The 24303-nt window shown below is 43.9% G+C and overlaps 1 protein-coding gene across 5 annotated transcripts in view; it reads right to left on the minus strand.

Moving 5' to 3' along the window:
• The window catches only part of OC90 (otoconin 90), a 521593-nt gene that overhangs the window by 90502 nt on the left and 406788 nt on the right, over positions 1 to 24303 (minus strand). For all 5 annotated transcript variants that reach the window (XM_086967045.1, XM_086967044.1, XM_086967046.1 and 2 more), the window contains one exon: positions 18358 to 18447. In XM_086967045.1, the coding sequence (XP_086823171.1) occupies positions 18358 to 18447 (90 nt within the window). The remainder of the gene's footprint in view (positions 1 to 18357; positions 18448 to 24303) is intronic.

Consider the following 24303-nt stretch of genomic DNA (forward strand, 5'->3'; position numbering starts at 1 on the left):
ATATCATGCAACAAACATAATGTAAAACTATGATACAATCTCCTCAAAATACAAAAAAAGAGTATTTCTTTAACATTTCACTTTAGTACATCAGATTATATCACTGAATATCCAGACATTTATTAAAAGTAATACTTTTTAGAAACATTCATGGTTTTCCCCCAACAGGAATGCCATTAGTGAAGAGACAGCGGAGTAGTCAGGGACATCGTAAATGTGGCCTACATTTCTTTTTAATGGAGCAACGTTACAGTATATTACATTAAATATAAGAGGTACTTGTACATTGCACATCCTGAACTCATGTCCTAAAAAGTGTGCAGTTATGTGAAAATAAAGATAAAGGAGGCTCTGAGAAATAAAATATGTGACTAAGAAACCCACAATTTGGGCAAGCGGGGACACTCGTATTGATTCCAGTTTATCTGGGTTCATATTTAGAAATTCAGCCACCTTATGAGTATCTCTATCTCTCCCCAGCCCCCCTCCTTTTTATATCAAAGGTCACAGTTTTTTCTTTCATTTTTGTCTCACAATCAGAAAAACTGATACAGAGATAGTAGATTCAACTCTGGGCCCCCAGACCCAATTACCAAGCTAAGAGCATTTTTTTGGGGGGGTGTCCCCCTCCCACCCCCCCCCCCCCCCCCAAAAAAAAAACCTGAAGCTATGCCCTTGGGAGAAAGTATAAGATTCAATTATTATGTAGAATGCTGGTGAGTAACCAGAGCATTACTACTAGGTTCCCTTTGAACCTTTCCTCATCACAGTTTGTGGCTTTTAGAAACATTAGAGGTCATCTGCTTTAACTATGGAAATCTAATGTATCAAAATGGACAGCCTCTGTAATAATGCAGCATGTAACACTCATATTATGTACCCTGCAGATATCTACCAACAAGATCCACTAATTCATGGCATAAGGGGAACACAGACGTGCGTTAGGGCACCACTGAATTAGAGCAGTAAGGCAAGACTTGGGTAAATTATAGATCAACAAAATTGCCATATGCGCCCATCTACTCAAGTTGTTGTTAGTGGTTTTTTTTCCACAAGCAAGAGCAGAAACAGGAGGCTGTGAATGAGAGATGGGGCGGCTGAGTGGAGAGCTGCAAAGCGCGCTTGTCACTTTGGCTGGCTCAAGAAAGCCTGCCAAAGTGACATGCGCACTGTGGAGGGTCCATCTTGCTCCTCCAGTCTTTCTCTGCTGCCAACCATTAGCAGTGGAGGACACACCCCTACGTAACCCAGCTGCAGCAGCTGCATGGCTAAACGTGAAAAATAAAATGCCAATTTCCTAAAATGCACTCGGATGTCTGCTTCTGTCGTATCTACTCAACTCTGGACAGTGCTTTACTTTGTTACATTGAGGATGAGGTGCTCTTTGAGTTATCCATGTGTATTGGACCTCTTTACCTGAGCATCAAAGTGAACAGTAGCTATTACAAAGAGCGAGCTGGCACCTTGTGCTTCTTTTATGACGACCCTTGCAATATAGGATTTTACCAATCAGCCATTTTACCCTCTGAGCATTCTTAAAGATTTTATTGTTGGAGTGCATTACTTCGCACTTTTTTCCCCCAACCATCTGCTTCTATGATGGTGCTGAAGCAAGATTTCATCTCGTTGTATTTTTTTCCACCTGAACACAGTAGTTAATGATGTTGTGTTTGGGCATACTCCTGGTGGCGTAACAAGGTCATATAAACAATTACATCTTGCACTTCTAGCCTTTGTGCAGACTTCAACCATATCAGACTTCACTCTCTTGTTTGCTCATGGGAAGCTCTGCGTGCACGTGTGCTCATGCTCTGTGCCGAGGCTGTCTATCCTTGGCGGTGTAACGTACGTACAAGTATTGGCTGGTCCTGTGAGGGCATGTGTGCAACATCTGCAGCATCTCCTGCCAACTTTACAGCATGAAGTATTGTTTTTCAGTTGGCATTCCTTAGCAACGTGGAGTCCAGCTCCCCACAGCAACGGCCGGGGATCTGTTTGTATATTCAAATGTTGAAGCACTTTCTTCTGTGAGTACACTACAGTAGATTTTGACTTACTTCTCTTCATGATAACAAATGATGAGAGAGGTAAGAAACTGTGGAAGTTAACACTGATAAGCATGCTTAAACCTCATTAACCTCTGTGGTGAATAGAGTTTATAACCTGATTTCATGTTAACAAACCTGATATCGGAGGGTTAAAGTGCTTCAGTATGGAGGCCATCTAACTTTTTAGACGTTTCAACCTAAAATGAGGACTCAGTCAATATTGGTTCAGAAATGATTTTCCTTTGGTTGAGTCAGTGGCGGCTGGTATGCAACGGCGCTAGGGGGGTGGGTTGCAGGGCCAGGGAGTTGAGGGTGGAAGGAGGTCATGAAGAAAAATAATAAACAACGCTTACCTGTCTGCTGTCTGCCACCACCTCCTCTCCCTCTTCCCCGCTTCCAGGGCAGATGCAGGAAACACCCGGCTCCCAGCCTGCCGATAACTAATCACAATGCTGCAATGCAACGTTGTGATTGGTCTTTGCGCTGTGGTTCAGCGCTAGGCCGGAGAATGGGAGGCTGGGTATGGTCTCCATGCAGGATGTAATGCAGCCTGCATGGAGAACATGCAAATTGTGCGTGACGGTTTGACCGGCCCAAGACGGCCAGCCAAAGCGTCCTGCGTACTTGGAGTGGGCAAACCACTCCTCCCCTGCCCTGCTCTGTGAGCAGAGCAGCCCGCCCCTACCCAGCTGAGCAAGGCGAAAAAAACGATAATAACAATGAGTTATTATAATTCTATTTTTTCCTCTTTGACCTGCTCAGTGGGACTACGCTCCCCTGCCTTACCGAAGAAGCTGCCAGTTTTTTTGTGTGATTATTTTACCGGTGACCTCAGGTACCTGCTTGAGTACCTGAGTGTTTGGGTGCCTATTCAGTCATTGATGTTGGATGTTGCTAGTTTTATGACTTTCATCTTTACATTGCATTTATGCCTGAGAGGTCAAATAAACTATAAACGTTTTAGCTTTGGGTCAAGAATAGATAACTGCATCTTATTAGACATTGATGCTCTTTTCACTGTCAATCATGCACAATGCAACAGCCCCATTGTTATTTTTTTCTACACCCCGAGAACCTGGCATGAATTGTGTGAAATGTAAAAAGGTCAGGAGTTGTATGTCAGTGTCTTTAAAACTTCTAGTATTGTGGAAAGGAAAATCGAATTGTTGATGATTAGGATCTAAAGGTCAGAAAGTCTTCTATCATCTTCCTAACTTACTTGATGGAAAGAATTTGGAATTCAAGGAATACGAGATATGTATTAAATACGGACCTGCACTATCTCTCCAAAGTGAGTGCCATTCTAGAGAGGTACCACTTTGTAAGAATCTGTAGAAAGTTACGTTGCAGATGTATGCAAGCTACCATCTTCATGTAAGGGGACACACTATAAGAAACAAACAGGGATCAATTCAGGTCTGATTGCAACATAGAAAAGGATAATCTAGGTAGAATTGCCCAGTCTGGTTCAGATATTAGTATTTGCGGAAGAGCTAGAACATTTGAACTGCATGGGTGAAGGAGACTAAGAACGGCAATATATCATGATTGATAGAGTGCAAGAGATTACATCATAAACACCCCAATAGGATCAAATGAGAGAATTTCAAGGCCAGTGCTTCAGATTTGACAATAAAAGGTATAAGGCTAATATGAAAAGAAATGACATTGGTGGAAAGTAGTTGGTAAGTTGTGTGGCAGAAAAGGACATTATTCTAATACCTGTAGAAACAAAAACACTAAATCAAAAGTTAGGGATATTGATGTGGAGAGTGATACTGACACCACAGTACTGGAGTGTGGAGACATGGTGTTACAGGTGAAAAGTGATTTATTTATTTATTTATTTTAATTTCTTATATCGCGCTGGACTCAATCCCGTAAGGGTATCTCCGCGCTTTGCCAGACAGAACATTAATAGAGTCAATAAGATTGATTAATAGAGCTAAGATGCTTCCTGGAAAAGAAGAGTTTTTAATGCCTTTCTAAAGGACAGATGGTTGGTTGTCATTCTCAGATCTGTAGGAAGTTTATTCCATAAAGCAGGGCCGACTGAGGAGAATGCTCGGTCTCCCTGTCTGGATTTTTTTGTTGTAGGGGGTTTTAGAAGAGCTTGGTTACTTGAGCGGAGTGACCGGGTGGGTTGATACAGCTCAAGTGATTGAGAAAGGTATTTAGGACTATCCCCGTATAAGCATTTGTGGACCGTACAGCATATCTTAAAGCTGATACGCTGCCGTATAGAGAGCCAATGCAGCTCATCCAACAAGGGCTTAGAGGGAGTCCTGGCCGGTGCACTCATGACCAGTCTAGCCGCAGTATTCTGGACTACCTGCAAACGGCCTACTGCATCTGCATTAGCTAATGTCAGCAGGCCGTTGCAGTAGTCCAGGCGGCTAGTAACCAGGGCCTGTACGAGAGTCTTTCTGTAGGTGTCAGGAAGATACGGGAAGACTCGTCTTAGAAGGCCAATGGTGTGGAAGCATAATCCTGCGATGTGATTGGTGTGTTCCTTAAGGATCAATTTTTGATCAATTTTTACCCCTAGATTTTTAACGTGAGGCTTTGATGTTGGAACTGGACCCAAATCCAGCGGCCACCAATCTGGAGACCAAAGAAGACTTGCTTTGCCGAAGAGCATAACCTCTGTTTTTGCAACGTTGCATTGGAGGCAATTTGCGGCCATCCAATGTGACACTGCCCTCATATCCTCGGCAAAATTTTCCATGACTTTAGGGCCAAGGGAGCTGAAGGGGTAGAGGAGCTGGGTGTCATCAGCGTAGGAGACCGGTGTGAACCCATACTTCCGCACAATCTCAGCAAGGGGGGCCACATATACATTAAACAATGTAGGGCTAAGGCATGAGCCTTGTGGCACCCCCTTCGTTAGCCCCTTCGAGATGGAACGGTAGGGGCCCAGGCTAATAGATTGCGACCTCCCGGAAAGGAAGCTCTCCAGCCAGGATAATGCTAAGCCTCCGATCCCCACTTCCTGCAAACGGCTGAGGAGGATGTTATGAGACACGGTATCAAAGGCCGCGGACAGGTCCAACAGCACTAGAATCATGGAGCCCCCTCTATCCTGTGACATTTTGATCTTATCAGTCACCGAGAGGAGGGCCGATTCAGTGCTGTGGCTGGGCCTGAACCCAGATTGTGATTGGTCCAGGCCCCTTGTCGCCTCGATAAAGCTGGCAATGATGGTGTTTCTCAGCCAGTTTCTCAGCCAGTTTGCTAATAAAAGGGAGGAGGGAAATAGGGCGGCGGTTGGAGAGCTCTGACCAAGGTAGGGTGGTGTTTTTGCGTATGGGGTTCACTACCGCTTCTTTCCAGGGTTGTGGGAGTTGTCCTTCGGCAAAGGAGAGATTCATTAGTTTTTGAATAGTGGGGCCTAGAGATTCCGTCAGGGGGGAAAACATTTTAGCAGGAATCAAATCAGTAGGGGAGCCGGTCTTCATTTTGCTAATAAGTGTGGTCAGATCTTGTAGAGTTATTTCCGGGATTACATGAAGGGTATTCCCAAGGGTCACCGTTGGGGAAATTTCAGGGGCCTCAGTCTCTAAGGGACCTGAGACTTTCATGATTTTCTTATATATCCCCTCAATTTTATCTTCGAAAAACTGGGAAATTTTATTGCAAAGATCTTGGGTAAAAATATCCGGGCTCTCACAAATTACTGGGTTAGTGAAGGCCTGTATAATTTTAAATAGCTCTCGGGTAGAATTGCCTGCCTCTGTTATTTGGGAGGTGATACTGATTTTCCTCGCTTTTTAAATGTTTTTATAATAAGTGGTCATAGCTACCAAGTATCGGTCCTTGTCTTCCCCCTTACGTGTCCGTCTCCAACGTTTCTCCAATTTCCTACACCCCTGCTTTTCCGCTTTGAGGGCCTCAGTGTACCATATTTCCCTCTTAGCTATGGTTGTCTGTTTAACAGTTTTCTGATGAGCCAGTGTGTTAATGGCTGTCATCAGTGTGGAGTTAAATTTGGAGAGAGATGTCTCAACGTCATCCGAATTTAAAAGTACTGGCTGCTTCCAGACTTGTGCGAACCTGGCAGGAGTTACTTTATGCCATGGTCTGCGTTTGATGGGCTGCGTAATAAGGTGATTAGTGGGTTCGGGTAGATGCAGAAAAGAAAAGTCTAGCATTTTATGATCAGACCAGTAGATGTATCTAGGGGGATGACAATAAACGTTAGGGAGGGAAGTAAAAATTAAATCCAAGGTGTGGCCACCTGTGTGGGTGGAACCATTATTACGATTGTAAGGAGAGCCCTGCGGACATGGGTGAAATAGAGAACCCAGAAGACCAAATGTTATTCGATATCAATCTCACAGTCATAGCTTCTTTGCAGAAGTAAAACATTTGCCTTTTTCTTATAAAAACATAACAGAATTTTTGGTAATGAGGGATAACGAGATAGCATATCCAAAACTCACTCATTTAAATGCCTTAGAGGGATGATTTTCTTTAGAGAGACATGAATGCCTACATTATTCTGACACTGGTAATAATTCACTTGAACCATCGTGGTAGCCCTATCAGAACAAGAGTTATGTAAAGTCAGCCATGGAGTACCCAGAATTACTTTGTACTGAGGAGCAACAATAAAATCAAAACTAACTCACCAAAACTGAAGCTAAGTCAGAACCAGCCACTGTCTTAACACTACCTGGAAATTTGCAAAGATGAAGCAAATTTAAAATCTCAAAATGTTCCAGAAGCTTCAGAAACTAAAAAGCCTGAATCCACCTTTTCTTGGCTGTGTGATGAAATTGCCTTTAGGAAAATTATCATATGAGCCACAGCTGTACATGGAATTCACAACCCATCTGGGAACTGGCTTAAGGGCTGATTTAATTCTTGATGGGTGGCCTGTTTCTCTGCTGGGCTGATGGAGTAAATTACTCTATTGTCCTAAGACAATAACATTTACTTACTTACTTACTTACTTACTATTGTCCTGACGGAAGTGCTGTTTTCCAAATTTACAATTGCCCACGGGCCCAGTGGAAAATTCTAGCACTGGCAGGAACCTCATGGCTATTCCTATCAATGCACTGCAAGTTTGACAGATGGCTCCACCAGCATGACGGAGCCGTACTACAAACTTACAATGTTTTTTTTTCTTAAAGGATAATCCAAAGCGGGATTCTTTTTTTGAAAGTACAAAAACAATTCCCCCATTGATAAAATAAAGATACTCTGTTTGTGTACACGCAACCAATGTCAACTATCAATAAATTAAAAAGTTGTAATAACTCAATAGATACTGATGACCTTTTTTCAAATTTAACAATTAAGTATCTAAGAAAGAGAATTTTCATCTGATCGCAAAAAGCAGTAACAATATTGAGAGATATTGGGTTGTTAATTGAGGGGGTGAAACACTATTCAAGCAACAGCCACAATCCCCACCAGGGTGTACCACAAAATGACACTAAATTAACCTGTGCTTAACTCTTTGTTAGCTTGGCACAAAAGCATTCAGGCTTAATTTATAGGCAACGTGTAAAGTATAGTTGCAGTATCAAACAGCAATAAAGTGAAAACACAACAGAATACAACTTCCATACCAATTAAGAAAAATAGAGTGACTGTTGCTAACTTATTTGACCCCAAAATGACAAAAATCCAATAAGTAGATCCAGAGTTATGTATTTTTAAAGTTTAAAGTGGAAAATAATCCCTAAAAGATCAAATCACCAACCGCTAACATCTAGTGGCTCGAGACCAAGGCAAAGTTGAAAGTTATGGCTGGTCGCAATGAAGTGCGGTTCTTGTACAGAAATTGGATTGGGGGTGGTCTCCACTCATCATGGACAGAGAAGAATTTTGAGAGAAAAATAGCTGAGAAAGTGAAGTTCAAGTTTTGGATTTCAGAAATCTGGGTACCTTTAGCGCCACTTCCAAGGGTCTAGGATGAGAGGCTAGTCTCTTGGAGGACCAGGACTCACTGGGGCTGGGGTGTGGTCAAAATGGTTAGAGTGTTTTCTATCCTCGAGGCTCTGATCATGAGGCTTGCCAACTAGCTCTTGGAGTCACTCTGGAAGTCTTGAATTGAAGAAGGAACACAGGTGTCAAGCAGCAGGGCAGTCCTCTGAGAGTCCTCTAACAGGCCCAGAAGTGAACTGAAAAGTCGGTCTAAGGGTTCAAATTTTATACCTGGTGCCAGCTTTGAATTGGAAGACACGTCTGGAGCTTTTTCCTTCCACAGAATTATATGGAATATCCATCCTCCCTGCCCTGGCCACAGTCACAATAGTATGCGGTGAAATTCTTTGTGTGTGCTGAGGCAGTGCCTTTGAAGTGCAAGTGGGGCTATGCACAGCTCCAGTTTCCAGTCTCAGACACCAAATATAAATTTCCTTCCTCGGAGGAGTAGATTCACGTTCTTGAATTTCTTTCAACAAAGGTGAGTACTCATGGAGTATGGTTGCTCGTACACCTGTAAATATTTTATCGGGCACCACACTGAAAGGAGTTTAATTTTCATTTTAAAATAGGCTGTCGCTAGTCTGTTTTGTCCTGAGGAAGACCCTATCTGATATATCTACAGACACACATATCCACAGGGTCAAAATGTCGACGTGATAATGTCTCATGTCCAGGCGCACTATAGCTAAACATTTAAAAGACTAGAGTGAAAGACCGGAAAAGGACAGGGAATCTATGTTATCAGTTCGTTTGTGTTTGAATTTGAAAGGTCACTCATTTCACTTTTTGTCACCACAGTCACCCACTGAATTGTCTCTTTATTGTTTATGTTTTCTTTTGTCTGGCAGTCTGTATTTATTTACTGTGCAACATTGTGAAAGATTTTTTTCTAAAAAAGCTCATTAAAAACAAAGAAAGAAATAAATGTATACTTTTGATAATTTATTGTAAGTGTGGTACATTCAGGATTGTTTTGTATAGTTTGAAATTATTTTTGAAGAAGTGGTTTGGTTCTAAAAGAGCACTCCGAGGTGCTTACCCAAGGGAACCACTTGTAGCTTTTTAATTCAATACCCAGGTTCCGAGGGAATCAGGGTGACGCCATTGATATTGATGGTACTTTTAGAAAGTAGGCATTATCTTGCTTAACCATCCTGTGTGCCTCTGCTGGGTTGTGGATTGACTGTCTGGCTTTGGAGTGGCAGGGGCTGGAGATGTGCAGTCTATTCAGACAGCCTCTGGGGGAGTTGAGGTGTGTCCTGCCTCTCCTGGATTAGTCAGGGCTGGGTAGAATAGACCTGGTCTTCATGTAGAGTAGTGGGAGGAGATTTCCTTGCACCTGAATACACCTAGTCTGCCTTGAACAATGCTGTCTCCACCTCCTGCTGGGAAGCTTGGCCTGAGAGGACAGAACTGGTTTGGACTGAGTGCAGACACTCTCCGCCACAAGAGAACAAAGGGAAATGTGGTATAGATATTGGTGCCCAGACCCCATGGTTTTAGAACTCTTTTGGACCCAGAACCCTGCCACAAAGAAGAGCTGGAGAGGCTTTGAGGAGGAACTACCATTTTGTTGTGTGCTTTGGTGTGTTGGCCTGCAGTAGATGCTTTAGTCTTGGGCAGAGAAAGGGCTGCACTGAACTTTCTGCAACTTCTTTGTTTGAGTTTATCCAAGGGCTTGAGGTAGAACTTGCCTCCTGTTCAAGAAGTATCAGGAAAGCAAAAACTTCAAGTTCATCTGCTACCAGCACTGGGAGCTGTGTGGTTTGTGCTGCAACAGAAGAAAAAGCAACCAGACACCGTCCACGATGCCGCTGCCAACTCCATGTCCTGAAGACACTGCAGAGGGCCTCCCCGCACTTTGCACCGAAACCCTGGTCTCACCTGAGTTGATGCCTGATGCTGCCACAGAGCCGCTGCTTGCAACACAACCTCTCAGCTCTGCACTTCGCACTGCCTCGCTTCACACCGCCAGCCTGGTATCCCCGACGACACCGCTCCAAGCCGACATCAACGTTGCTGCTTGCACCATGTTTCGAGGGCACCGCTCGTAAGTTACATGACGCACTGCCCTCATTCTGCACCGCAATTTGGCCTACTGATGCCGGCGCCATTGACTCAAGTTCGTCAGATGACGACAACGCATCCCGCAATGCCACTGCCGCTGCTTGCACCGTGACCTGCCAGCACTGTTACAAGCACCACATCACTTCGCACCACAGCCCTGGTCTCACCGAAGCCACTGGATGACCGTCACGGAGCTGATACCTGCTCCGAAACCTGAGATCAACCTTCGCACCGCAGCCCCCATGCCTGCCGAAGCCGGCGCACGTCAATTCAACCACGAGGAGTTCAATCTGCAACACGTGTGACTTCAAGGGCCCGACAACTCCTGCACTGACCCCCGGAACCGACGCCTTTCTAAAGATACTGTTTTGCAGGTTTCACCGACACCGTAGCTGGCTTGCGACTCTGCGGTCAGCCACAACTATTTGGATTTATTGTTCACAATGTCATGATAGCCCCGGAGCGAGTTATCAACTACAAGGAACTGTGGTGCATATTAGCAAGAACCTCGCTAAAATGATTGCCATTTTAGCAGCAGGAAACTGCCACTAAAACAGCGATAATGGGCTTGCTAATATGCGTTATAGAATTCCAATAGAAGCCCAGGTTAGATGTCCTGCACATCTAACCTGGGCTTCTATTGGAATTCAGGCAAACATAATAATAATACCAGTATTTATAAAGCGCGAACAGCTGCCTCAACTAGGAGGCGTCCCGGCGCTGTGAGGGCTTAGCAAGAAAGCTAGCTGGGAGTCTGCAGCCTAGAGAGGCACCGAGAACAGCCACGACTTAAGCTGTCTCCTAAAACTTGTTACTGATTGGGCCTTTCGCAGCTCAGGAGGCAGGGAATTCCAGAGACGGGTCACGTTGGCTGAAAAGGTCCTGCCGCCCAGTCTAGCCCTTTTGACTCGTGGCACACTCAGTAGCACCTGATCATTGGAGCGAAGGGAGCGGGACTGTGTATATCTAGGCAGACGGGCTCTCAAATAATTAGGACAGGTGCCGTAGAGGGACCTATAGGCCAGAGTAAGGATTTTAAATTTTATTCTACTGGCGATCGGGAGCCAGTGTAAGGCTCGAAGATGGGGGGAGATGTGCTCTTTAAAAGGAATATGATTAAGTAGCCTGGCTGCCGCATTTTGCACCGTTTGCAGCCTTTGAACCAAGTATTTCGGGAGACCGCTATACAGGCCATTAGCATAATCCAATCTTGAAGTGATGGTGGCATGGATCACGGTTTTCCGGCAAGACTCAGGCAAAAGTTTCAGGACTGGACGGAGGTTCCTCAATTTGCTCAGGCAGCAGCCTGTGACCTGATGGATCTGGGGCACAAAGGAGAGATTTTCGTCCCACTTGACCACCAGATTTATTGCCCCCTGAGAGGGGGAAGGTGGAGTACCCATCTCAGTCGGCCACCAGAGCTCAGCTGGAGGGTGACTGCCTTTACCAAAGAAGATCACTTCCGTTTTTCCCGGATTCAGTGTCAGCTTATTAGTATTCATCCAGGAAGCCACATCCTGAAGGCACCCCTTAAAGTTTGCAAAAGCCACATCTGTAACCTCCGAGTAGGGAAAAACCAACTGGGTGTCATCAGCGTAAGAAATTGCGGTGACTCCCCAGTTGGCAATGAGAGAAAAAAGAGGGTCAAGATAAACGTTAAACAAAAGGTGGCTAAGGGCAGATCCTTGCGGGACCCCGCATTGCAGCGGCTTACGCTTTGAGCCACAAGTGCCTAGAGTGACCCTCTGCGTTCGGTTTGACAGATAGGACTGCATCCAACCGAGTGCCTGGTCTTGTAGGCTGATGTCTGCCAGACGTTGGATCATCCTAGCATGATCCACCGTATCAAACGCGGCCGAGAGATCCAGGAGCATCAGCATAGCTGAGTCTCCTGAATCTAACGACCACCTCAGAGAATCAGCCACCTCGATCAGCGCCGTCTCCGTACTGAAGCCGGGTCTGAACCCAGACTGAGTCTCATGAAGGATGTTATTAGATTCAACATGAGCATTCAGCTGGTGATGAATTAGTTTTTCCAGCATTTTCCTGGGAGCAGCCAGCAGAGAGATAGGACGGAGGTTAGTTAAATCCTCCGCATCCCCGTTTGGCTTCTTCTTCAGTGGAAGGAGCGTCGCATGCTTCCAACTCTCTGGAAATTCCCCAGTGTCTATGGAAGTATTCCAGATATGTTGGAGCATAGGTGCAATAGCGTCCGCTAAAGGTGCCCACAGTTTAGGTGGACAAGGGTCCTCTGGGGAGCCTGACTTACACCGGATTATCTCTTGCCTTGCCTCATCTAGCGGAATAGGTTGAAATTTCCTCAAAGAGACTGGGGATCGGTCCCCATTCTCTCTATCCTCCTTGGCCGTAGGTTTATGTGGGCCAAAGGAGTCATAGACCATCTGTATTTTATTATCAAAGTAGATAGAGATCTTATCACAGAGTGCTATGGATGGGGGGATATCCCTTTCAATGTAGTGGGGCTTCAAAAAGGATTTAACCAATTTAAACACTTCTCTGCTGGGATTGTCTGCCTGTTGAACAACGGAGGCATAGTAGCTCTTTTTTTCTTTCCTAATATGCTTGTGAAACCGCTTGGTGGCCTCTCTAAATTGTATTTTTGCTAGGGGGCAGTAATTTAATCTCCATTGTCTTTCGAGTTTCTTACAAGCTCTTTTTTCCACTCTTAACTCATCAGAGAACCAAGGGGCCGTGGGGGAAGTTCTCTGCACTGTCACCCTTTTTGCTGGCGCTACCATCTCTACCATGTTGCTAATCCAGTTATGTAGTGCCTGGGCATCCACGCTAGCATTCATGGTACGCTTAGGGGGGTCATACACTGTGCCGCCCTATTGTAGGCCTCCAGATCTGGAGCATTAAGTCCACGCATTTCATATGGGAGCATGAGTGTATCCAATTGCACGCTCAACTGTTTACCAGTCCTCGCCAATGACACCACTATGCAGCATAGTGTTTGAAAAAATGCAATATACAAGAGTATTGGGACATTTGCTAAAAGAAACAAGGATTTGTGGAGTATTATCATCTTCATGAAAGCTGTGCTTCCACACATCGAAAGGGGTAGGCATACTGTAAGGTGATGCACTACCTTTCCATAGTTATCGCGCAGCACGACTTCCGGGTCAGAGTGAATTTGTATATCCAAATAACCAACAGGCTCTGTCGTCCAAGTAAGCGGAAACCCTAATGATACCGGGATGGTAGCGGTGGTAAGTGAAAACATAAGGGACTTGTCCGAGTTAATTTGTAATCCTGAATGGCCACCAAAGAGTACAATCTCTCTAAGAACTGGTGAAAGATTTTGTGTGTCATCAGCATATGCTGAAATTATAAGTTTGTAATGTGTAAAGTAAATACCTTGATGAGAGTGATATATCTGCAACCCACATGTCAAGGGCTCAGCAATCAATGCATAAAGCAATGAGGATAAGGACCAACACTGGCACATGCCCCTTGTGATGGGGCACGTGCCCCTCGTGATAGTTAATGGTACTGACATTTCACCATTGTGGCATATACGTGTCATTGGTTCTGTGTAAAGAACCCAAACTATTTACAGGACGAGCTCACCTACTCCCACGTGACGTAATACATAAAACATAAATCCCCACTCAACAGAATCAAATGCTTTCTTTGCATATATAAACAATTTCAGCAACACAGATGTCCGAGTCAATGTGTGACATAACCACAAATGTAGTACAGGGGTTAAATAAAATAGACCGACCAGGTATAAAGCCGGATTGCTCTGGCACACTATATTGGGGAGCAAAGCAGCCAAGTTATTAGGGAACACCTTGGCGAACAGCTTAGTATCTGTATTTAAAAGAGAAGGAGACTGGTAGGAGGAACACTGATCAGTCAGTTTACCTGGCTAGAGCAGAGTAACCAATAACTACTTGCGCATTGTCTGGGGCATACGACCTTTGCACATCATCTCTAAAAGAGGCTAACCAAATGTGGTATAACTTTATCCTGGTAAACCTTATAGAAGGCCACTGTCAATCCGTCAGAGCCCAGTGCCTTGCCATTTGGCATATCTTTTAACGCAACAGCAAATTCTGTGGGGTGAAGAGGAGCCATAAAGTCATTGCCTGTGATCACCAGTCAGCCGTTTCATAGTTATATGCATTAATTAATTGGCTACGGCTTGCTCATCATGGGTGGTGCGTAAAGTGTAACCGCCAATGTAATACACGCTAAACCGATCTATCACCTGCCCAGCCTCATAGAGAGGCATGTTCCGTTCATCTACAACCGTTAATACAGTACTTTCTTCAAGGCTAGTCCTAATAAGAGTGGTCAAAGTAGCACCTGGATGCTCCCCTCACCATAGATTCTAGCTGTGGTGTACTCGCCTTAGTGCGCAACCTCATTCTGAGCCAGCTCATTATATTCCACCAGTTTAGCTCAGATATCGCTTAAAAGTGTTTAGTCTGCCATCTCACCATGTGTGCTTCATTGTGGCCATGTCCCTTTCTAACCTTGCTAGGAGATCCCAAAATGAGTGAAGCACCCAAGCATGCTTTGAAATAGTAACTCCATGGATATAGACTGTAAAAGCCTGCCAAATAGTGGTGAATTTAGCCACCAAGAAAAGTTGTTCTAAAAGTAATCATCGATCTCTTGTGCAAACTCATGGCGAAACACAGTGTCTAACAATGTGGGGAGTGCCAGGAAAACGCCTGTGAGCATGGATCCACTAGCTCGAACACTAAGCGCACTGGGCAGTGGTCCAAGTACGTTTGGGGCAGATGCTCATACGGCTTGACCATAAACATTAGACTGTGCGAAATAAGCCAATAGTCAGTTTATGTATGAATGTCACTACTAGTAGAGTAATGCGTGTATTCCCTACCCTGTGGGGAGCTGCAGCGCCATGCATCCACTAGTCTGTTATGTCCAGCGACCTCCGCTATTGCACGTGCTGCCAGTAAGGGTCATCGAGGCAGGCCCCGGGATCGATTTAAGTCAGGTGATTGAACACAATTAAAGCCCAAAATCTGAGGTAGACTATCATAATGGGCCATCTTGGCATGTAGTGCCTGTTAAAACTGTGGGTCCTCGTAGTTAAGCCCATAGATCCCAACTAGTAACACCTCAAATTGATCTTTGTGGCAATGCACCACCACAAAACACCCACCAGGGTCCACACAAACCTCCTGTAATTGTATTTCTGAACCACTGGCCCAAATCAGGACCAAGTGTGCATGAGTAATAAAACCAGCAGCATAACATACACCTTTTGTGCATCTTTGTGTGAGTAGCCCGCTAGTAAGAGCCAGATGTGTATCCTGCAAAACAGCTTCATTGCTCTTGTGTTGTTGTAAATACAAGAAAACGTTGCAGATTTTACTATTATCGCTCAATCCTCTAACATTTCAAGTTAGGACATTCAGCAATAAAGGACACCTTTTAGTAGTGGTCGTATCCCCCACCTCATCAGGCATGACTACTGTTAGATCGGGCACCATTGGCGTGGGTCTCCCTTCCATTTTTCCTGTTGCCTCATGTGTTTTTGCTGGTGTTAGATGCTTTGGGCACTTTGCCATTGCTGTCCAGTGCCACAGTGCGAGTGCTCCCTATTGTAAACTGATGTTTGAATTTGTGATTCCATGATTGGCTGGTTTGGGTTACCTGTCAGACCCTAGTACAGTGCACTAGGAGTGCCCAGGGCTGGTAATCCGAATGCTGCTGGTGGGCTTGCAGCACTGGTTGTGCCACCCACAGAAGCAGCCTGTAAAAATATGTCTAAGGTCTGCCATTGCAGAGCCTATGTGCAGTCTGGTACTGCCATGTTAACTGAGCACGTGCACCCACTTGCCAGTCCCTAAACCTTCCCTTTTCCTCATATCAGTCACCCCTATGGTAGGCCCAAGGGCAGGGTGCATTGTGAGTATAAGGTAGGACAAACCCTGATGTGTGTGGCATGTCCTAATAGTGAATTACAGCCATTATAGTTTTTCACTATTGCAAGGCTCTCTGTTCGCCATAGGCCAGAATGGGCAGTTAGATTATTACATTTTATAATCCGAACTAACTCAGGGAACACGGTAGAAGTTCGAGTTCAGTATGCCTGAACTTAGAATGATAAAATACATATTTTAGTGAAGTTGATTTTAACATTCTGTGTTTGAAAATACCACTTTTAGAAAGTAGGTATTTTCTTGTCTAACTATCCAAACCTGCCTCTGCTAGGTTGTGTATTCCTTGTCTGGAGTTTGAGTGACAGGGCTGGGGGATTCCAGGAGACAGAATGAGTCAGCCTATGGTGAATAGAGAGATCTGCATCTATATGGGTGGGAGGAGTTGCACCTGGGACCTGAATTGGGCTGTGCCTTTTCTCCACAATGCTGGCTCCACCTCCTGTGGTGCGGCTGATGTCTCTGCCCTGCACTGTGAAAGAGGAGAAGGAATCATGTCAACAAAGTGCTCCAGGGCTGTGCTTTCCCACCACAATGCTGGCTCCACTTCCTATGGGGCGTCTGATGTCTCTGCCCTGCAAGCAATTTTGAAAGGCATCCTGGCCTCGAAGGAAAGTATTGGTATTGTACACAATTGGTCTTTTGAAGACAATCAACTAAAGCCTTTTGTAGACAATACCTAAAAAATAAGCCTTTATAGCTAGGAAACTGTAGTAATACAAAGGCAATATTAGATTGTCCCATTATTTTCCTATCCTTATTCAGTTTAGTAAGAGAAACAAAGGAGAACATACTGCCCTGTACCTCTGAGCGCTCTGCACACTTATCTCTATTTGTTTGGGAGATATATTGTGGTAAGCCTTTTGGTGCATCACAGAGCTGAGTGTGGTTTGCACTCCATGAGCGCAAACAAATACCTCATGAGCTCATGAGCTCATGGAGCACCCTCAATTTACCCATTCAAGTAACAAAACAGAATCAATAATGACATAAGTTATACCTCATGCTAGTCTGCTTAAATCGCCTAAAACCACGAGCTGATGAAACCACTATAGACCCCTTCACTGTGGAAGGGTACCAGTCATTTAAAAAGGCTAAAATCATGTACGTTTGATAATTTACTTTCAGAACCACACACATGCAACTGGGAACTCAAAAAAAATCATTGTAATGCCACACAAGGTGACCACACAGCACTAAGCACTGTGTGCTTTCCTCTCTATAGATAGTCGAGCACTTGAATAAAGGAGAAGCTGCAAAAGTCATTCCAGGTTTCAAATATTTTTAAATAGTAGCCAGCTCAGTGCAAGAACACGGGGGCATATTATCAAGGGGGTTTATCTCTGCTTTTTTGGCTTTAAAATCCAAGAAAGCGGAGATAAAATTATCTCCCTATTACCTAGCTGTCGCTAACACCAGTTAGCGCCAGCTAGTAGGAGATAGCGACCATCTTGGGCCCCGCTTTGCATGTCAGTGTAATTTATCACTACTGACATGCAAAGTGGGCGTCGCAAGATGTTAGCGACTGGAAACAGTCGCTAACATCGCTATCTCCTATTACCAACTTTTGGAGATATTCGTGCTGAGCGCGAATATCTCCAAAAGCTAAAACCTGCCCTGAGCAGTTCGCAGCCATGTTATCCAATGGGATGTGGATAACATGGCTAAGAGCATTAGCTCGGTAATGCATGAATATCGCTGACTTTTCAGTGATATTCATGCATTTCGGCCGATTTTTATCGCTTAAGAGATAAACCTTGATAATAGCAAGGCTTCTAAGTGATAAAAATCGCCGCAGCACGGCGATAAAAATATTGCCGCTAAGCCAACATAGCGATAATTATCGCTAGTTGTTGGTAATATGCCCCACAGTGTTCGTTTGGCAACTAATTCATGCTTAAAAAATAAAAACTTAAAAAAAGAACATATGTTAAAAGTTAATGTCAGACTGGAATGATAACTGTAAATATTGGCAAGTAAATTTTGCTTGCACATTTTTTCAATTCCAATAAACCTTGTATAATAAGTAGACTATTTTGCTATGAAATCAAATTAAATGCAATATAGGATGCCTGAGTAGTTTGGTAAAAGTAGGCAAGTCATAATTATAGTATATAAAAGTACAAACACTGCAATAAATAGAAAATACTAAACAACTCATGAAATACAAAATAAAAAATTCAAAATTGTTCCTCCAAAACAAATAACCTGAAAACAGTCGGTTGTGACTACATTAAATCAACACGAATCCAAAAGAGGGTAACTAAAAAAACACCAAACGCACGTAAATATGTTGTGAATTAAACATGAATAAAAACCATACAATATTTAAAATGATAGTCATTCACTGTACACACCTTTTTCCACTGCACCTTCCTCAGTTGGGGGCCCGAGTTGGACTAGAGCAGACTGTACCGTACTCTCTTCCGCCATCTTAAAGCCCGACTCTGTTGATGACATGTCACATTACGTTATCACATGTAATTTAGCATGCAGAATGTATGAAGAAATATTTCGTTCTTCGATTACATTTTAGCATATGGTAAATATTACATTATCACATGCTGCAATTTAGAATGCAGAATGTATGATGAAATCTGTTGTTCTTCGATTACATTTTAGCATATGGTAAATAGCATACACTCGAAACTGGCAGTAAGAAAACGATAGTATGTATTTATTTCTTTTTACGAAGTGCTGGTGTAAACACCGCCCGCCGCAATGTTAAAAATGCATGATGCGCCTGCCAGTGTGGCGGACGCATCATAATGTGCATGGCGGGACCGCCGCTCATATCGCAGGCGGTCCCATTTTCCATTAGGATGGCGGGCGGGCAAAGTCCGCCTGTTATCCTAATGTGCCCCATAGTGTTCACTTTAAGAATGTTCTCCTTTAGGCATTGTTTATCACATCGCCTGCAACATACAAATTGGCTAGAGAGAAAAAGGGAGGTGATATTTTTTTTAAGTCAGTCTTAATTGTAACTCGTCTAGGTAGATCATTTTAAGTTGGAACGTCGAAATGAACCATATTGATGATCAACACATTTTACTGACCTTTAGGCCAGATGTACCAGAATTGAAAGGCGACCTATGTACTATTAGGTTGCATCACAAAAAATCCTAGCTACAGAGGGTCACAGAAAGACATCCCTAATGAATAATAACTAGTCAGGCCACTGTTTGCGATCTCATGTGAAGGGCTACAAACACAGAGATTCTGTCAGCAAGGAAAAGCAGACAACAATCCCTGCATCTCATTCCCAATTGATTAACTATTTTTGTTTTTAAAGACTGTGTTCCTTAAAAGAACAAGTCCCTCTTTTAACACGAACGTTTACCATTTGGAAAAACATCAGGTGGAATGGTCTGTGATCCAGTGAACCACAGTCACCACAGACAGCCAATACCATTTACTTAGGGAAGAGCACACCAAAAGGGCATCTTCCTCTTAACAAGTCAAAAACAACTCCTATAGGTGTCAGTATCTGTTCAATGATTTCTGACTTCTACCTGAATCGTAATTAGGAGGGAACACCCCTTTCAAGCCTCTTCCTAACTGTGATTAAACATGGGTCTGTAAATACCTTTATGTCTCTTAAAATGGGTTGAATACATATCAAAATCCATGTTGTGGTTGTAAATCCTGTGGTTCTGTGAATGGTTTGGTACATCTAGCCCAAGAGACGTCATAGCTTGAAGCAGAAAGAACACTGCAATATAGGCCTTTTCCATAGTATAGGAATGGAAGATCTTAATGCTAACGAACTGTCTGTTCATTGGTGTCTGACATAGCACTATAAACAATTCTGATACAGATCTTCTGTTTCTTAGCTGTATAATTGTTTTGCCGTTTTGTTTCCAGCTTCTGTACTTTCGTTTTAGAAGATCACAGCTCCTCTGCAAAGCAGGAGCACTTTGGCTCTGCATCCATGTTTTTTCTTCCGTGGATCTATGTTTTTTGCATAGTGTTGGCATTGCTTCTGAAGTGGCTAAAGTGGCATCAGCCTTTCATTTAAATGGAAAAACGATAGGTTCGTTATTTCTATTTTACAAAAAAAACAAGCATTGCTTAACACCATAAATCAAGCTTTGATTGTGCTTCCTTTAGAGCCTGTTTTTTTTTAATCCGCAAGCTTGAGAAGCTGCATCACAAGCTTGGGGAACACAATCCAGTAGCACCTTCTGGCAATACATATTCATGTTTCTGCTCCAGTCCAAGCAAGGTGTTCAAACAGATTTTAAGGGATTAGACTTTATAAGTATGGCCTCCATGTACAAAACTGTGACTTAATGCTTCAAAGTTTTGGAGTATTTGAGTGCCCTCTTTTTGTGAACTAAGGGTCAAATGTATTAACTTTTGGTTCAGCACAGCGCACTAACCAATGTTGCTGTATTGCATTGCATCAAAAAGAATGAAAAAAACAGGGCGTTACCTTAGTAACGCCCTGGTTTTGCACTGCTTTTTTCTCAACAAAGCTGATGCACTTTAGGCATCCATGCACCAACGCACCCACCCTTCTTAGGTTTGCAGATAGGATGTTAAAGAGCATTGGAAATGTTTACCAACATCCACATAGTTACAACTTGTTAGAAACTGGGTTACTGGTTGACTCAGGTATGAGCCTTGGTCAAGCAGCAACCACAACCCTAGTCAAGGTAAGAGGCAGGCAAACCCTAAATTAACCTGTTCTCACCCTCTGGTAGCTTGGCACAGATCAGCCAGGCTAAACTTAGAAGGCAATGTGCAAAGTATTTCTTCAACACATCAAACAGTAAACACAGTAAAAACGCCACACAAAGATCCTACACCAAGTTTAAAAAAAGAGACTATATATTTAAATAAATAAAATAGGACCAACACAACAAAAATCCAATCAGGCAAAACGGTCATATTGAGTTTCAAAGTTTTAGGTTAAGATAGCACCAAAAAGAACTAAGCGCCAACACAGGATATTTGGTTGTGTGGGGCCGGGACATAATCACAAGTTAAGGCTGATCACAATGAAGTACAAAGCGGGCTACAGGGACGAGGTTAGGCCAGCTGAACAAAGTTCCTTTAAATCCTGGTTGCAGAGAGTTGCGTGGATCTGGGGCGAAGAAGCGCTGCATCGGTTCTGAGATGCGATGACAGGGCTTGTGATGTGAAGTCTAGGTGTTAGGAATGCAGCCCACAGCTGGGGATGCGGCTCGCAGCTAGCGATGCATTGATTCTGAAGAGCTGCAAGGTTGTGATGCGGAGTCCTGCTTTGAGCTGCTGTGGAGGAGAAATGCGAGGATCTGGCCCGGAGATGCACTGCGCCGTCAGTGATATGTCAGTTCCGAGGACTACGAGGGTGATGTGGGCCTTCTGTGCCAAGTCCAATCCGTACTGCGCTGGCGATGCTCGGTTCTGCTAGGAGATGGCCTGCTCAGCAGAAAAGATGTGTTGGTTCTGCTAGTAAGTACTTTAGGCCCACTTCCAAGGGTCCAGAACTGGGGGGGCACAATTTGGCATGGTAGAAACACAGATGGCAGAGTCCAGGTACAGATGCAAGGCTGTTTGAATTATTTTATGTCCCTGTTAATTTAGATCAGGAGGCAAGCCAACTAGCCCTTGGAGTCACTCTGGGTTCTGGGTTCCAAAAATTCAGGTCCAGTTGTTCTCACCCAGGCAAGAGGGCAGCGCGCAGCAGGCCAGCACAGTAAAGCAGACGTCCAGCACAGAAGCAGTTCAGAAGAGTGGTAGTCATTCAGCAGCACAGCACTCCTTCTTCTTGGCAGAGTATCATTAGGTCCAGAAATGTACTGAAATGGTGGTGTCCGAGGTCCTTCTTTTATACACAATTGTGCCTTGAAGTGGGGAGAAGCTTCTAGAGGCATGTCTTGGTAGTGCACAGATACCCTGCCCTGCCCGCCCTGCCCCCAGGCTAACTACATGGGGTACGCAGCCCTTTGTGTGGGGACAGGACACAGCCTATTCAAATGCATATGAGGCTGAGTACAGCTCCTCCCTTTGATCCTGTCAGGATGGCCCACTCAGTCACACCTAAACTTCTATTGTGTGTGGCTGTCTAGGTGGGATACAGAAAGGCCAACTGCCAACTACACATAGTCACGTGGCTAAAAAACTTGCTGCAAGCACTAAATGGCTAAGGCAAGAAAATGCCAACTTTTTGAAAGGGGCATTTTCAGAATTGCATTTAAAATCCAACTTCACCGTAAGTTAGAATCTAAAATTAGGATTCCATAGATACCAAACATGAACCAGTCATTTCTTCCCATTTGGAAATTAGGCTTATAAAATGTAATAAGGTAATCCCAATGTTATCCTGTGTGAGATATAGGCCTTGCAGTAGTGAAAAATGAAATGAATAGTTTTTCACCACTAGGACACGTACATCTTGAAAGTAGATGTTCTACCATTTAAATACATTGCACCCTGGCCTCTGGGCTGTCCAGGCCCTAGCATAGAGTTGACTTATATGTATTAGAAAGTAATATTTGGGCTTGGTAATAGGTTTAACTTACCAGGTCGACATGGCAGTTTAAAACTGCACACGCAGGTTGTGCAATGGGAAGCCTCAGACATGTTTAAAGGGCTACTTTAAACAGACCAATCTGTTGGCTTTCCCAAAACTTTTTTCATTGGCATTAATATGCTCAAATGTCCACCATGAAGACAAATCTATTGTCTTCTTGTAAAGGGTTATGTATTAAATAAAGAGGAGCCATTCCAAGATGGTCACCAATGCATACACATACATTGTGATGCATAAATGCAATTTTGTTGTGATGCGCAAGTGGCCATTTTGACATTTTTAATAAACCATTCAAACATAATAGACTGCCATTTTACCCAAAAAAAGCACTGCAAGAGTGTAAAAGTTTAAATTCATGCATGACAGCCTCCACTATAGGGCTCCTCCATCACAGCAAAATAGGTTAGCACAACCAGAATCCTGCTCAAACTTAAAAATGAAATCTGTAGTCTATCACCTGGCCAAGAAAAAACAAAACTAGGCTGTTCGGCTAGTTCCTAGGAGCTGGCCTAAACTGCTGTATAACAGCCAGAAACCCAATTCAAGATATTTTTGGGAAAACTGTGAATAATTTAACACCATCGCTGCTGATGGTATCCTTCTCCTGTGCTGGGCCCTAATGTAAATGGGTGTGGTCATGATGAGCTCAGCTCGTCATGAGCACACGAGAGGTGTACCTCATGACGAGCTGAGCTCGTCATGAGCATCGAAGGGGATAAAGCAACAGCAGCAGACCTTCTAGATTATGCCAATTAGGGAATAGTGCAGGGTCACTTTTCTTAAGAATCATTTCCTGGCTGCAATAGAACTGGCATTAACAACAAATGCTGAGTCGCACCCGGTTTTGCCATTGACTACCGGCTCAGCACTCTCCTGCATCATGCCTAAACCTCAGAACCCCAGACAGGCAATGCTACACCAACAAATGACTCCTCAGCTGATCAAGCTTCAAGTCTGTGCATATGACTTAGTTCAGATTACTGCTCAATTGCTGAATCGTTCCTAGACGCAGACCTACTTTTTCTCTCAGGCCAGAAGGTGTGCAACTGTCACAAGAAGTCAATCTTGTGATTAAGAAAGCACTGAAAGATGCCCCCCCGGGACAAATGGAATACCCCAGGCCATTTACAAGCAAGACTCATCATATTGGGAAAGGACGCTGGTTCCCTTTTACACCAATACAGTTTTTACGTTGGTGATACCGGACTCTTGGTGTGGGGCATTTATCACCTGCTACACAAGGGAAAATAAAACACGCCCAGAAAATTACCGCTTCATAACGCTTTTAAACAACTAACCGAAATATTGTGCCACCCTCATTTTATCGATCTAACCAACTTTGCCAGTACCAAACAGTTGGTCCCAATAACCCAATCTTGCTTTGGGTGGGGCTTCTGACACCTTAACTAACATTCTTGCAACCTCTTGGGCCAAATGGGAAAGTGGAACTGTGCCACCTATCTTTGCTTCGTTGATTATAAATCAGCATTCAACTGTTTAAACCAAGTGAAGCTCTGGAAGAAGCTCATGGCTTAGAACATCCCCTCACACCTGTTTAGAACCATCAAGGCCTTACGCAGTCATACAAGAAAGATATATACCCATCAAGCCCTAAAACAAGGGTGCGTGTTAGCCCCAAGTCTTTTTAATCTTTTTATGGCCAACTTCTCACCTGCTCTTGATGAAGCTAATAGCCATGTCCCCCAGCTGGGCACCTTCGCTTTGGATCACCTTTTATACACGGATGATGTAGTGCTATGTAGCTTGACCAAAGTTGGCCTCC

Source organism: Lissotriton vulgaris, chromosome 4_1 (assembly GCF_964263255.1).
Source record: "Lissotriton vulgaris chromosome 4_1, aLisVul1.2, whole genome shotgun sequence".
Lineage (NCBI taxonomy): Eukaryota > Metazoa > Chordata > Amphibia > Caudata > Salamandridae > Lissotriton > Lissotriton vulgaris.